Source organism: Alligator sinensis, unplaced genomic scaffold (genome assembly GCF_000455745.1).
Source record: "Alligator sinensis unplaced genomic scaffold, ASM45574v1 scaffold388_1, whole genome shotgun sequence".
Taxonomy (NCBI): domain Eukaryota; kingdom Metazoa; phylum Chordata; order Crocodylia; family Alligatoridae; genus Alligator; species Alligator sinensis.
In genome coordinates this window covers 1,211,654-1,225,744 of record NW_005842394.1, presented here as the reverse complement: position 1 = coordinate 1,225,744, position 14,091 = coordinate 1,211,654, and the positions used below count along the sequence as shown (strand labels likewise).

The window sequence follows — 14,091 nt, the reverse complement described above, 5'->3', positions numbered from 1 at the left end:
GGGCCCCCCCCCGCCCCGCCCCGCCTCCAGCCCAGTCCAGCCCAGCCCCGCCCCGGGCTCCTTCGCCCGCGCTGCAGCGTTAGGGGTAGGGGTAGGGGTAGACCCCCCCGCCCTGCGGCGCTGCCTGCCCCCGGGGCCGCAGGAGCGATGGGTTGATAACGGGCAAACCCCGGCAGCTGCTGGACCCCTCGCCGCGCCTGGCAGGGCGGGTTTACCTGCGACCCAAGCCTGGGACCGCGCCGGGTCGTGCTCCAACGTCCCGCAGCCGGCGCGTGCTCGGCCGCGGCTGCAGCACAGCCCCGCGCGGGACGAGACGCCGACAGGAGCCCGGGGGGGCGGGGGGTCAGCTGTTTATTGCGGGGGTTTCCAGCACCATTTGCATGGCGAGAGCAGGTTTCTGTATGCGGGAGGGGGCGCAGCGCCGAGCAGAGACCCAGCTGCCGCTGCGAAAGCAAGGCCCTTCCCTGCCAGGCGGGGGGAGCGCGGGGACACCGCGCGTGCAGCCCGGGGAGCCGGGCGGCAGTGGCAGACGGGGCTGTTCCCTCCCTCTGCAGCCGGATCATGTTCCTCTACCTCTGCCCGCCAGTAAAGAAACGCTCCGGCTCCAAAAGCGTAGAGCTGGCGAAGACCCACTTGGTCACCCTGCCTGGGGACTGCAACTTGGCACCGGTGTCTTGTGCCCTTCCTTGGGGTCTCTCAGTGCTGTGTTCATGTGAAGTCAGCCTCACTCTGTGAGGTAGGTGAGCACAATCATCAGCTCCATTTTATAGATGGGGAAACTGAGGCAGAGAGAGGCAAAATGATTTGCCCAAGGCACACAAGGAAGTCTGTGGCAAAGCCCCAGCTCTCCAGTCCCAGCCACAAAACCATTCTCCCTACTGCTTGCTTGCTGGGTGTCCCAAATGGTGCTTCCCATAGGAGAAAGTCAGTCCCATACAGCTCTGTGAGGCCCAGTGACTAGTTGGGTTGGGGGGGATATAAAAGAAACAAAGTCGGGTTGGGCGCTAACCAGCCAACATTTTTCCTTGCAATTGCTTTGGAGAGGCAGTCATTCCCTGGGGGGGGATTCTTAGTAGGTTTCTGATTCATAAGGTCACTTGGCGGGTAGCTCAGGTTCCTTGTAGCTAAGAGGAAGTAGGCACCATGTGAGGAAACAGCTGACTCTATCCTAGTTTCTAGCTCCATCATTTGCAGCAGGCTGGAGCAGGTATGGGAACCCCTGTCAAATTGTGGTTAGCTTGTTTCACATGTTTTCGCTTGCCACCAGCATTTGCAACATGAAGCACAGTTGCAGAAGTGTGTGGGAGATGGCAAACAGCAATACGCAGCTGATTTGCATCCAGCTAGATTTATCATCTAATCAGGTCAGGGCCAGTTTGTGTGCAGTGACATTTCAGAGTTGTGCACTGACTTTGCAGGAGCCAGGTCAGGGACTGTCAAACACGCACAAGTGTCTTCTTGCCAATGCCCAGAATCGGCACTTGAGTGAAAAGAGCGCTTAGTCTTGGTCTGCACAAAACTGGCCCGAGAGAGACCAGAAGGGAAGATTTGACGCAGTGCAGATTTAATCGCACAGTTTGGAGCATGGGACCTCTGACAGTGGCTCTGAACCTGGCTGGAGCAGGCTTGTAAGCAGTTTAGAGCAGGATCCATTGGTTTTGTGCATATACAGCACCTTGCACAAAGGGGTCTAGGAGCAGGGCTGCTAGGTGCTAGTCTAACCAGTCCAAGTGATTTTTGGTGCAGACAAGTCCTTATGCACCACCTTTTAGCCAAGGATTAAAAAACACTTTTTAGATATTAATGAGCAAAGCCTCAGTGTCACCACAGTGAAGCAAATGAATATTTTTATCCCCATTTCAGAACTGGGGAAATTGAGGCACAAGAAATCCAGGTCACATGGTGAGTCAGTGACAGAGCAAGGGAGAAACCCCAGGAGCCCTGATTCTTAGCCCCATACTCTAACCACTGCATAGTGCTGCCCCTTCCCCCTTCGTGTTTCATTGGCTGTTTAGTGCACCAGCATTTTGGACTACCTTCTTAGGCCCTGTATTAGATGCTGGGTGAGACTCTGGAGCTACATGCTCTTGGCTGCCTTTAGGAAAACATCCCCGATTTAAAATTATTATTGGCTTTGAGATTTCCCCCGCCCCCCAACTTATTATTTAACTCAACATATCTGAATACTTGGGTTGAAATAAGCCAAAGGTCTGCATTCCTTAAAAGCCCTATGTTTCCCCGTGCACTGACTGGCAAATCTTCTTGGTTCTTTACCTGTCTCAGGACTGCAAATCCTTCCAGTTACAGAAAAAGGGCACCAGGATGTCAGCACAGAGGGAGCAGCTCGGCCCCTTGTAATGCATGAAGATGGAGGTGGTGCAGGACTATCAGGACAGTGACACTGATGCAGGCAGGAGTTCCCAGAGTTCAGCCAGGGTCACCACTCCAGGAGCACTCTCAGGCCCCGTGCTTCCCTGGCTGAGGGTTGTGGGATCATTTGCCAGCCTCCTGACTATCCTAAGTTCCTCCCCCACAGTGTGAGCAGCTTTGCTGGGAGGAGCACAGCTCTTCAGCAGACCCAGCTCAGCCTTAGGGACAAGCAAGAAGCATAGCCCTTGATCATACAACCACTCTACGCTGACACAGCACCATCTTAGACCACCCCCCACTCCCCAGGACCTGGGCACAGAGACGCAGCATGCTCCCTACCCAAGACACAACCTGGCCACCCGGAAATCCCCCAAGACCAGAGCAATGTAAGCTGGCAGCTGGTTTGCAGGTTGCCCATTTACTGGATTTCTGGGACTTACATTGGGCCCCGTCCTTGCTTGCTGCTGCAGGGCAGAGCTCCCTGCCTGAGACAGGCTTTCCCCAGGGCTCTTCTTTCCATCCCAAACCCGCTCCCAGGTGCTGGCTGGGTTACTTCCCTTGGGGCTGTGTCGATCCTGCCCCCTGGTGGCGGAAGAGAGCAGTGCCAGGAGGGGGGTTGGTGGATGGGGCTGGCTGGGAAGCCACCGTGGGTCAGAGGGTGTGCGTTTCCACCCACTGGCAGAGGCGCCGGGCGTACTGGGTTGGGCAGACAGTGGAGAAAGTCTGTCCCCGGTACCGGATGCACTTCCAGAGGTGCTCAAGCCTCTTGCGCAGGCTATACACGGTGAAGAGGTCGATGATACCCACAAAGTAGCGGAGCTCTGGCCCATCAATGACATGCAGGGGGTTCTTGTAGTTGGGCAGCAGGCGCCGGTTCTGGGCCAAGGCCCGGGACAGCTCAGGGCTGGACTCGGGGCTGCTGCGGAGGCTGACGTCCTGCAGGTTGCCCTTCCCATCAACAGCAGCCTCACATGTGTGGTACACGCTGGCCCCCGACAGAAGATCGGATACTAGGATGGCAGACTCCTCGCTGATGGCCCCCGGCACCATGGCTCTCTGGTGGCAGCCCCGTCCATCGACAGACCTGCAGAGGGGGACGGGGGGAAGGCCAGCATGGCAGCATGGACACAGCCCGTATCAGGGGCAGGAGCATGTGCACCAGTGGCTGCTTTGAAGAGTTCTGGCACCAGGTACTTTGGGACGTGTGGGGTTTCTGAGGCTCAGTCACCTACAACTGCACACTGATCTTGAGGCCCTGCCTTGCCAGGGGAAAGAACCACTAGGGAGAGCCTCACAAGCAAGTGGGGTAGGGGCTTTCTCCTGGGCCTCCTCTCAGCCAAGGTGCATGTCAGGAGTGGACAGGGACAGGTAGTGAAGAGGAGGAGCTGTCTGATAGCTTTTTTCTACATCTGAGGCTCATAAACATCCCCTGGGAAACAGGATATCAGTTTAGAGCAGCTCCAAGGCTTCTTCTCCTGATAGCAGGGTGCTGGCAGGCCCTCCGAGAGCCCTGAAGCATGGGGAGGATGGAGGCTTTGAGTTCCAGGACTTTTTCAGGCTGCACCCAAGCAGCCTGGCAGGCACCTGCAGCCACTCTTGTTTCCACTGCTTCCAGCCACTCAAGTGGAACTGCAGAAGCCCAGCTCAGCCATGCCCCCCACCCCCCCAGAAGCTGAGCACTCACTTTGCAGTCCTGGTGATGATGCTGGCAAAGTTATGGCTCAGTTCATCTGCATGAAGTGGCTGGAAGGCCACCAGCAGGCTGTAATCCAGCACGTTCAGCCCCTGCAGGAACTGGGTGTCCAGCTTCACCTGGCGGATGAACCAGGAGCGCTGATGACCTGCCAGTGGTGGGAGAAAGTACAGAAAGGCTGAGAGAGACCAGATGGGAAGCCTGGCATGGAGGGGAAGAGCACAGGAGCTGAGCAAAGCCTGGCTGCACGAGGGGCTGAGTATGAGGATGGCCCAGATGCCCTGCTGCTGCTGAGGCAGCTTGCCTGTTCTTTGCATAGCACCACAGCCATCTGCAGCCATCTGTTCAGTGCCAATGGTAGAATGTGGCCAGACTCTCTTTCAGGCTGTGGGCAGGAATCCAGAGCCCCCTGCTTCTTGCTGGTGGGTGAAGCCAGCAGCTCCAGGCACCCTTGGCAGGGTCCATATAGAGTCCTGATAGACACAGCATGCCCTGGGAGCTCCTATTACAAATGAGCTCAAAGGGCAAGAATCTCAGCAGACAAGCTGCAGGAAGGAGAAGCAGTTGGTGCAGATGGGCAAGGCAAGAGAGGAGGGACACACCAGCTGAGAGTGCTACACTGACACACCAGCTGAGAGTACCACAGCCCTGACAGGCGCTACAGTCCTACCATCCCAGTGCGGTAACAGGGCATCTACCCCTTGGCTGAGACACTGGGGACTGAATGGGAGACTGCAGAGCCAGAAGCACAAAGCTCTTCAGCTTATGCTAAACACCCAGGCTCCAGCCAGTGGGTTCTGGTGGCCTGAGCTTTAGCGTGGGGGCTCAGCCCAGTTCAGTGTCCCAAGCATAAAGCCACTGCAAAGCATGACTTGGCCTCCCATGCTGACAGTGAGGCCAGAAGCAAACAGGAGCACAACTCGAGTGACCTGCTTGGCCCTAGAGGTGGCAGCTCCAGGGCAGCTGGGCAGGCAAGTGCCATATTCCTTTGGTGGGCAGAGCACTTGGGACATTGATCCAGCATCTCCAGCAACAAGGGGTCTCTCTCTCCCCTCCCCTCCCAGTGCCTGTGCACCGCCCAGTGGTGCAGTGAGCGGGGAGGCTCTGTGCAGCTGCTCACTGGTGCTATGTAGAGACATGGAGTTCCCTGGTGGTGGGACAGGATCAAGGGGCAAGTGGCCCAGCAGAGCCCATTGCCTCCATGAGCCTGGGCCAGGGAAGGACTCACTCAGGCAGATGGCCTTCCCTTCGAAGTTGAGGTCCTTCAGCACCACAATGACCTGTCTGCCCTCCGGGACTGGCTCCGTCCAGCGGCTCACTTGGCAGCCCTTGATGTCATACCTGCATGTAACAAGAAGGACAGGTGACTCCCACAGGACTGAATGAGCCTCTGCTTAACTGCTGCTGTGCCTCACCCAGCCCATGCCCACATGACATCACGAGCATGGCTCAGAGAGCAGAGGGGAAGCCTCTTGCTGTGTTACAGAGTCTGAGGCAGTGAAGTGGGGAAACCCAGGGCTTTGGATGGGGCTGGATGCTCACTAATTTCAGCAGGTTTACCTAGGACAAGTTCACACTTGTCATGCTCCTTGGACTTATCTCACTGCAGCCACCAGAGGGCAACTTGATGACCTACACCTGCTGCTTGTGTTTTACAGCTAGGAGCTGTAGGTAGCTCTGGGTGTGTGAGCACTGGGGCTCCTGGACAGACAGGCAGACCCTCCCGAGGGGTGGGAACGGCTGGGGAGAGGAGATGACCACGCACAGCACTCTGAGCCCTCGAGCCCCACCAGCCTGGAGCTCACCGCTCGGTGATCCTCTCATCAGGGTAGAACACGCTCTGCATGATGATGAAGTATTTCTGGAGAAGAGAGCAAGAGCACGCATGAGCTCCTGGCCCAGAGGCTTCGGCTTATAGTAAGGGAGATTTCAGAGCGCAACAGAGAGGCAGAGCTGGGTGCACCCAAGGGTAAGGCAGCAATGTGGGTGGCGGGCTTCAGCAAGCAGGTGAAACATACCTTCTTCCTCCCGGCTATGATGATGCTGTGGACACCTGAAGGGCAGGACACAGGAGCAGAGTTCAGAGGAGAATGGCCTGGATCCAGAATCTCAGCCAGGGGCAGCTCCATCTGTTCACAGACACTACTCTGCCCAGGCAGGGGCAGCACCTCCAGGGTCCTCCTTCACCCAGGTACAAAAGAGCCAAGAGACTCTAACAAGGTGGGATCAACATGGGGCAGGGCCAGGCAGAGCGAGAGCAGGGCTTGCAACCACCAGCTGCAATCTCTGTCCCGCCCCTGGATGGCGCAAGGGGCCCACCTCACTGTTGCTCTAACTCAGAGCTTTCCAAACTTTTCATGTTGGTGACACACTTTTTAGACATGCATCATTTCGCGACACAGTAATTCAGTTCCGGGGGAGGGGCCAAGGGAAGCAGACGCGAGTAAGGGAGCTCCGCGGTGCCCTTCCGCAAAATTTTCTGCATTTCGCGCGACACACCTACACATTGCCGCTGACACACTAATGTGTCGCGGCACACAGTTTGGAAAGCTCTGCTCTAACTAGTGACCAGCCCATGTGTTAGACCCACGCTTGGCTCTAATAGGGGTTACACTGCCAAGCCAGCTGGATCAGACACCTTTGGCTCTTGTCTATGCTCAGCTTTTTGCTCCAGCCACTTGTGGGCTCCTCTGAGGCTTCTCTTACCCAGGAACTTGACGAGGAGGGAGTGAGGGTATCTCTCAAGGTGTTGGAAGTACTTGGGCAGATGGGTAAGGAGGAACCGGATCTCCCTCTTACTCTGCGTCTTGAGGAAGAAGCCTTTGTTGTTCCTGCAGGCAAGGAGGTGGGAGTTCATGGCGGGGTGTGGAGTGAATGCCCCTGCACTTTCCCTCAGGCCTGCTCGAGTCCTGAAGTGCCCCCAGCAACCCAGCCATGTTCCCCTGGGCCCAAGCCATGCACAACACATCTGCACACTGGAAAACCACTTCAACTCCAGTAACTGACTTGCAGTCCCATTCCCAGAGAATGGACAGGAACAACACCCACACAGGCATGGCCAAACACATACAGACTTGAAGCCAGCCCCCAAAACCACCTTGCACTGGGTTGCAAACACCATCCTCCACCCCGCTCAACACCCAGCGCCCATGCCTCAAAGCCAGGTCATTAGAAGCACTGTCTTCTAGTGCACCCACTTTATGGAACGTACTCTCACAAACCCTGATGCACTGGGTACCTATATGGGGCCTTCACAAACAACATCCACCCATTCATGTGCACTTGCTACAGACAAGCACATACAGCACAACACGTCCTTTATGTGTGCACACGTGCGTGCATTGTTGCCAAGGGCGCACATAACATTCATGGCTGCAGCAGAAGCAATGCGGTCTGCTCTGCTCTGTGAGCAAAGGGCCTCACAGAGCTTTCTGGTCCCTTGTGCTCTTGACAGTTCACTTAGTCAGGGACAGATTTTCAAAGGTATTTAAGGCCCCTACATCATATTAATTTCCACAGGTGTTAGGCACCTGGTCACCTTTACAGGTCTGGCCATCAGCTCCTCACAACACAGGGTTAGTAGATTTTGGGGCTAAATTCTGCCAGCAGATATTCATGTGCGTCTCCCATGGATGATAGTGGGACTTGGGTAGAAGCAGTACGAACCAGTGGCCACTCTGAGACCATAGGCCTGTCTGGCAGAGACTCACGTGAGGAAGAAGTCTGCCTTGCTCTTGGAGTTGCTGATGAACTGCAGGTAGGCGCTCTCAGAGGACAGGGACAGCTGGTATTCCTTCTCCGACATGCCCAGTGAGCGTCTGAAGAAAGCGAAGGCAGGGCCAGCATACGTCCGCATCTCAAAGCCCTGCAGCAATACAGAAGGTGGAAGCAACACCAGCTTCTACTGCCCCCAGGTATCTGATACACCCTTTGTCCGTTGGAGAGGTGGGGAATCCCACTCCTTCTCTGGGCTGGCAGGGAGATGGGCAGCAAGGGCCTCGGGAATGGCAGCAGCATCCATACCCTCTGCCAGGGCTACTGAGTACAGATGTTGCCATGTGCAGGCCAGAGATGTCCATTGGCATAAGCACACACGTGGGATATGAGCTGGTCTCTGTATACGTGCAGTGTATGTGCACACAGGTATGGATGTGGGGTGTATAGGGGAATGAAGGTGTGGGGAAGAGGGCTGGGGGGGAATGCAGGGTAGCTCTCTGGCTGGGTGAGTGAGGGTCCAGCACCTTCCCCATGTACCCCATGCTTCGTTCTCCTCTGCTGAGGAGAGTTCCTACCTCATGGGCCTGCTTCAGTACAGCGGTAAAGTCTGCTTCAGTCAGGACATCCTGGCAGAGGGAGGCAGAGAGAGACTCAGAGTCCTGCTGCAGCCATCTCTGCACTCAGCTCCCTTAGCTGTCCCTGCTACATGCTGTGCAAAGCCATGACACGGGGAGAAGCCGGCCCTCCAGAAATGAGTAACAAGTGCAATGGCCACTCTAGGAGCCATGCCTGCCTCTGCCTGCCCCTGCCTCCTCCCCTTGGACCCCATGCTGTGAATGGTATGGAGAGGGTCACTCCTGTTCCTGGCCTCATCTCCCATCTCTGATCCAGATGGGAAGGAAGGAGCTGCATCCTCTGTCAGCAGGGCAGTGCAAATGGACCTCGTGTCCTAAGCCTTGCGATGTCCTTATGAGTCGTGGGGTGCTGGAGTGGGATGCAGCCCTTCTGGTCATGGCAGGAGATGCTTCAATCCTCTCCCTGTTTCAGCCCTGCTTGGGGAGGTTGCAATTGGCTGCCTGCACCTAGCCCCAAAGAGGTGATCTGCAGCAACCCCTACTTCTCCAGCCCCTGAGGAAGGCTGGTCCTGCAGGTAAATGGTCTGGCCCCCCGGACACACTCACCAGAGGTGGGTTGTCAATGGCATCCTGGACAGCAGCCTTCAGCCCTGCCTTCAGCATGCAGGTCAGGTCATGAAACTCATGCTCCTGGTCGATCTCAAAGAGGCCCAGGAGCTTCCACTGCTGGCGGAGCCTCCAGAAGGACTTTCGCTTCATCACGGAGGACTGCCTGCTCATCCTGCTGCCTGAGGCATTGGCCTAGAAGAGACAAGGTACCGCAGGGGGTCAAAAGGGAGAGCCCTGCTACATGGGGGAGGGGAACACATGGCTCCTGGGCTTGAAAGGACCATCCCAGTCCTGGCACATATGGCCATGGGGCAGAGGAGCTGAGAGTGAAGAGGTGGGCAGAAATGAGGAAGAGGAATCTTGTAAGAAACTTCAGAGGGCAGGAAGGTAATAGGGAAGTGCGGGGAGCTGACAGAGGAACACTGCAAGAGAGCAGAGAGCTGATGAGGTAGATCATGTGCATGAACCTTGTGCCCCCGAGACTGGTGACAGCTAAGCAGGGGATGCAACAGCAAGGCTAGCCCAGAGGCAAGACAGCAAAGGGGAAACATGGCATGTGCCATGCCTTGGGTGAAATCCTGGCTCCATTGGAGCCAACAGCTAAAGTCCCACCAACTCCAGTAAGGCTGGGACTTTGGCCTGGGAACATATGAATTGCTGGTGAAAAAGCAAAGCATTCAATTACCTTGCAGACAGGAGCTGTGTGCACACACCACTCCAGGCTGGGCAGATCTGATGGGAAGGGGGGTTATACTCCAGGGGCTAACGGTAGGAGTTTACTCCAATGACTATCCCAGAGCTCATTAGACAGCTACAGACCTCAGAGGCTACTCAGCAAAGCACTAAGCCCTTTGCTCAGCAGGACCTGGCCCAGGTAGCTTAACAGGGTTCCTCAGCTGCAAAGATATTTAACTGCAAGCTGAGTGTGCTAGAGAGAGAAAGGGCAAGAGGGCAAGCAGAGACTGAGCTTCTCAGGCACTGAACTACCTGGAGGAATATACCTGGGGATTTCTCTGAGAGAACTGCCTGCTGCTAGCTATTTTTGCTGTGTCCAGAATAGGGCTGTGTGTCTAATGCTGGTAAGTGAACAAGACTGCCGCAAACAGAATGCCTCAGCTGCATCATTGATTTCTCCTCCTAACAGGAAGAAACCACTAAGGCGGTGAATGGCTCTGAGCATGACTCGCAGTTGGAGCAAAGGGTCCCTAGTATAAGAGACCAGGGATCTGCATCTTCTGCTGTGAGTGCAGACTACCGGACCACAGTCCCTCTGAGAATGCGAATTGTCACCTTGACCTTGCCACTTGCTATCGCACAAACCCATCTGCCCCCTCCTTTTGCCACCACATGGCCATGCCTCCTCTCTCCCCTGTACACCATGTTGCAGACCCAGCTCCACTCCCACAGCCCTTCTAACAGACAAGGAGGATGAGAGCCCCTCTACCAGACAACACTGTCTTCTTGATGACTTACCATGGCTCCTGTGTACGTATCAGGCTGTAGCTCAATAGTGAATCCTTCCTGCTGGGGCAGCTTAGCGAGGGATTCCTACCAGCGAGCCCGAGCTTATAATGCATGGGGTGCTCCACCTATACTGGGGACAGCCAGGCTGCACAGAGAAGAGCACAGGGTGTCAGCATATCAGTGCAGCCACCTGAAAAAGGGCAGCTAAGCACAGCATGCATGCAGTGGGGGAATGCAACGTGAAAAACCAGCCCTATAGGTTACTGTGTCATGGGACAGGTGGCTGAATCCAAGCGGAAACAGAAATCACGGCTTGTGGCAAGGCTCCAGGAGGAAGTGGAGCTTAAGTAAGCGAACTCTGAATAACCAGTGGGAGCTCAACACTGGGGTGGGACTGACTAGGGAGAATCTAGTCTCCAAAGGGACTTAGCAGCTGGAGGGGCACAAAAATGCATGGCAGTGGGAGACTGAGCCGCAGGAGGCTGCGAAGAGGAACCCATAGAGTAGCGGAGACTGGACACCCACATGCTCAACAGGGCAAGGCTGCCGGATTCAGGAAGGCAAATCAAAAGGGCCACTGGGCCGGCTGTCATCGCCATCCAGCTGCTGGCCCGGTGCATCACTGCAGCTGACGGTCCTGTCTTCTCAGTCACTCACCGTAGCTCGCGGCAGTGACGGGCCTCTCTGAGCACGGACTTGTCTACAGGGGGGAACTGCCCGGAGCCACTCAGGCGGGTGGGCCAGGGCCAGGGCCAGGGCCAGGGCCAGGGCCAGCTCCTTCCGGAACCGGGGCACTTTGTGAGCGCAGCGCGGGTTCCAGAACGCCCGCGCCCAGGGGCCCGCGTCGCCACGGCGGTCTCCGCTGGGCCCAGGAGATGCCCAGAGCTCGGGTGGGTGCTGCGTGGGTGGTCAGGAGCCCCCGCCAGGCCAGATGTGCCCAGGGGGCAGCAGGCTCATGGGGCAGAACAAGCCCCAGGCAAAGCGGTGGAGCCGGCACCCACCCGCAGGCTGGAGGGGGGCCCGGCCCCGACCTGCGGGCGGCGGCCCCCGCGCATCCTCCCGGCCCGGCCCGGGACTCGGCTTCCCGGGCGAGCAGTGCCCGCAGCGGGGCCGGATCCCGCCCGCCCCGCCCCGGGCGATGCGGGCTCACCCCCCCGGGAGCGTCCCGGTCTGGCCCCGGCCATGCAAGGCTGCCGGCTGCGAGCTGCGCCCGTCCCTCCCAGCCCGACTCGTCGCCTTGGAGCCGGAGCCCGGAGGGAGGCAGGGATTTGGGGTAGCATCGGCTCAGCTGCCGGGAGACGGGTCCGGGGAGGGAGATGCTGGGCAGACACGGGAATCCGAGTCCCTGGAGACCCGGTGCAAGCTGTGCCCTGCAGACCGGGGGTAGGTTTGCATTGCGGCCTGGAAGGGGGCCTCCCCCCCACACCCCTTACCTGCATGGTAAGAGGCCTTGCAGGGGATTATCCCTGGCCCTTGAACAGCTGCGGTCTCACCCCACCCGGGGTGCTCGAATCCCAGCTACCTGGGCCGGGCTGCGGCTCCCATGGCTAGTCTCAGCTCCGCTCCACTGCTGCAGAATGGGAGAGCCTTGTCTGGGGGGGTGAGGCCCTCAGCCAGCACCACAAAAAGGGCATTGTGGGATCCCTCCAAGCTACCGCCTCCGTCAGCATATTGCAGTGACAGCCTGCTTTTGCCTGTGCGTGGCGCAGAGCCAGGAGCCTGTATTGACCCAGAGCTCTTTGAAAGATGTGGCTCCAGGCCTGGGGCAAGCACAGGGAGGGGAGCAGTTGTCACTCGTGGCTCTCTCCGTACCCGAGGGCCACCCTTGATCTTCTCCCAGGCATAAGGGAAGCCATCTCCTGGGAGGAGATCCCACCTGTCTGCATCCACCCTGAGAATGAGCTTGCCTTTAGGGCCTTCCAATTTAATAGCCAAGTTTTATTCATTCTTTTGACTGTTAGAACAAAAAGCCCCTTATTCTGGTGTCTCCTCCTCCAGCAGGACTTTTCACCCACAACAAAGCATTTCTTCCCTTGCTTTGAGGATCCTGCTGAGGGAGACCCAGCAGATCTCACCTTCCACATGTCCCCTGAGTGCTCCATGGGCTCACCTGCCTCAGACAATCTGAGATGGAGCTCCAAGCCCTGAAAGCATTAGAGGCCATAACCCAACAGGAAAGGTAAGAAAGCAGAGTGCGAGGGAGAAGACAGCAAGGACACAAAAGCTCAGCACGTACCACACGCTGAGCACACAGCTAGGAGGGTAGGTCCAGGGACCTGCATTTTGCTAGGTGGGGGAATTTCCTCTATTGCTTTAAGAGCAATAAAATGTGGACGGAAAGATGACTAAGGTTCAACTGACTGGAGTCACTGAGTGGGGCCAGGCTTTGCTCTGGAGAAATCTCCACAGGCAGGCAGCTGCTGCATACAACCGAGACCCTGCCTGCAGGGAGGGAGGGGGATAAGCACTTGCCATGGGCCAAATAATTGCCCATTCCAGAATTTGTCAGGAGGGAACAGTTCCTGCTCTTTGGCCATAGAGTCCTAGGTCTGTTTCAAGTCCTTTTTCACAGCACAGCTGTGCAAAGATGCAGGGCAAGCAGAATGGGGCAAAACTGCTGGGCAGGCTCCTCAGCTAGGGCATTGCAGGTTCAGCTGGATGAAGTACTGAGAGGTCAGCACCCCTGGCTCCTGGCCTAGTCATCCACTCCCCACACCGTCCCCCTCACCAGACCTACCCCACCCACCCACAGCCGTTTGCTCCAGGCTGCTCTGTTCTTACTTGTACTGATTTGTGGATTTCCCTGATGAAGATGCCAGGGAAAGGGTCTCTGGGATCATTCCAGTCATGCAAGCAGAATCCCTACTTGGTTCAGCGTCCTCAGGCTGCTAAAGCTAGAGTGTGACACAGAGACTGAAAGCTGGAGGTGGTGGATCAGAAAAGACAGAAGGGGAAGGATGAGCCAACAGTCACTCCAGGGCAGACAGGCTGGGCAAGTTGCCTGCAGCTGCTAAGAGATGTGGCTTTTTGCTCCCCCACCCCTTCACTTCTGGGTCTAAATGTGCATGGGGGCTGGTTACTATTTCCAGTGCTGAGGAAAGGGGAACCAGGATAAGAAAGATGGAGAATACACTAGAGGAAGCAAAGCAGCTGGAGCATGGTGCAGAGGACTAGAAGTACCCTGGCTCCTGCCTTGCCCCAGTCCAGCAGTGCAAAGATGGTCAGGCTGAGACTGCCCATTTGGGTGGGTGTCGGTGACAGAAAGCAGTGCCAACGCAGTGCAGCAATCTCAAAATAGAAATCTCTTGGCTAGAATCTCTGCTCACCTCCCAGCCCAGCCCCAGTGCAAGAGCTGCACTTAAGCAAACAGATACAGCCTTCCCAGAGCAGAGGGGCTGCAGCTCTTTGGGAGCTAGGAAGGGTTTTCTCTCAAGAGCATTCCTCAAGCCTCCCTGGAGTAACAGCCCAGCATCAGTGCAGCTAGGCATAGCCTCCTGCATTGGCCCAGTTCAGTGAAGAGCAGGAGAGGAGTTACTGAGTCACTGCTCTGGCACAAGGGGAACTCGCCAAGCTGGCTAGAAGAGGAACCGAGCTTCTCCTGAAGGCCAGATTCTGCCCCCTCGTGCACAATGACAAGTAAATCAGGCTCTTCACGTCCAATTG

At 56.8% G+C, this 14,091-nt stretch overlaps 2 protein-coding genes across 7 annotated transcripts in view; both read right to left on the bottom strand.

Moving 5' to 3' along the window:
- ST6GALNAC4 (ST6 N-acetylgalactosaminide alpha-2,6-sialyltransferase 4) overlaps positions 1-321 on the bottom strand; it is a 21,998-nt gene extending 21,677 nt beyond the window's left edge. The window contains exon 1 of one of the 2 annotated variants that reach the window (XM_006029719.3): positions 216-321. The gene's annotated coding sequence lies outside the window, so the exon portion shown is untranslated. The remainder of the gene's footprint in view (positions 1-215) is intronic. The other variant, XM_025211237.1, reaches the window with a different exon arrangement.
- A 1,544-nt stretch (positions 322-1,865) lies between these two features.
- On the bottom strand, positions 1,866-13,879 carry PIP5KL1 (phosphatidylinositol-4-phosphate 5-kinase like 1). 5 transcript variants are annotated; one of them, XM_025211214.1, is made up of 11 exons: positions 13,210-13,879; positions 10,438-10,573; positions 8,962-9,156; positions 8,356-8,406; positions 7,774-7,928; positions 6,770-6,894; positions 6,082-6,116; positions 5,869-5,924; positions 5,292-5,404; positions 4,055-4,211; positions 1,866-3,454 (listed from the first exon to the last, which is right to left on the bottom strand). In XM_025211214.1, exons 2-11 carry the CDS (start codon positions 10,438-10,440, stop codon positions 3,022-3,024), a joined length of 1,323 nt encoding a protein of 440 aa, XP_025066999.1. In that variant the 5' UTR covers positions 10,441-10,573; positions 13,210-13,879; the 3' UTR covers positions 1,866-3,021. The 5 variants fall into 5 exon arrangements, with proteins under 5 accessions (XP_025066999.1, XP_025066998.1, XP_014378252.1 ...); XM_025211213.1 differs by lacking the exon at positions 13,210-13,879 and adding an exon at positions 11,862-11,986; XM_014522766.2 differs by lacking the exon at positions 13,210-13,879 and adding an exon at positions 11,460-11,638.
- Positions 13,880-14,091: the final 212 nt, after the last annotated feature.

Coding starts and splice junctions, on each gene's coding strand:
- PIP5KL1 (XM_025211214.1), bottom strand. Junction 7,929..8,355: donor TACTGAAGCAGGCCCATGAG/GTAGGAACTCTC, acceptor GTATTGCTGCAG/GGCTTTGAGATGCGGACGTA. Junction 5,925..6,081: donor TCATAGCCGGGAGGAAGAAG/GTATGTTTCACC, acceptor TCTCTTCTCCAG/AAATACTTCATCATCATGCA.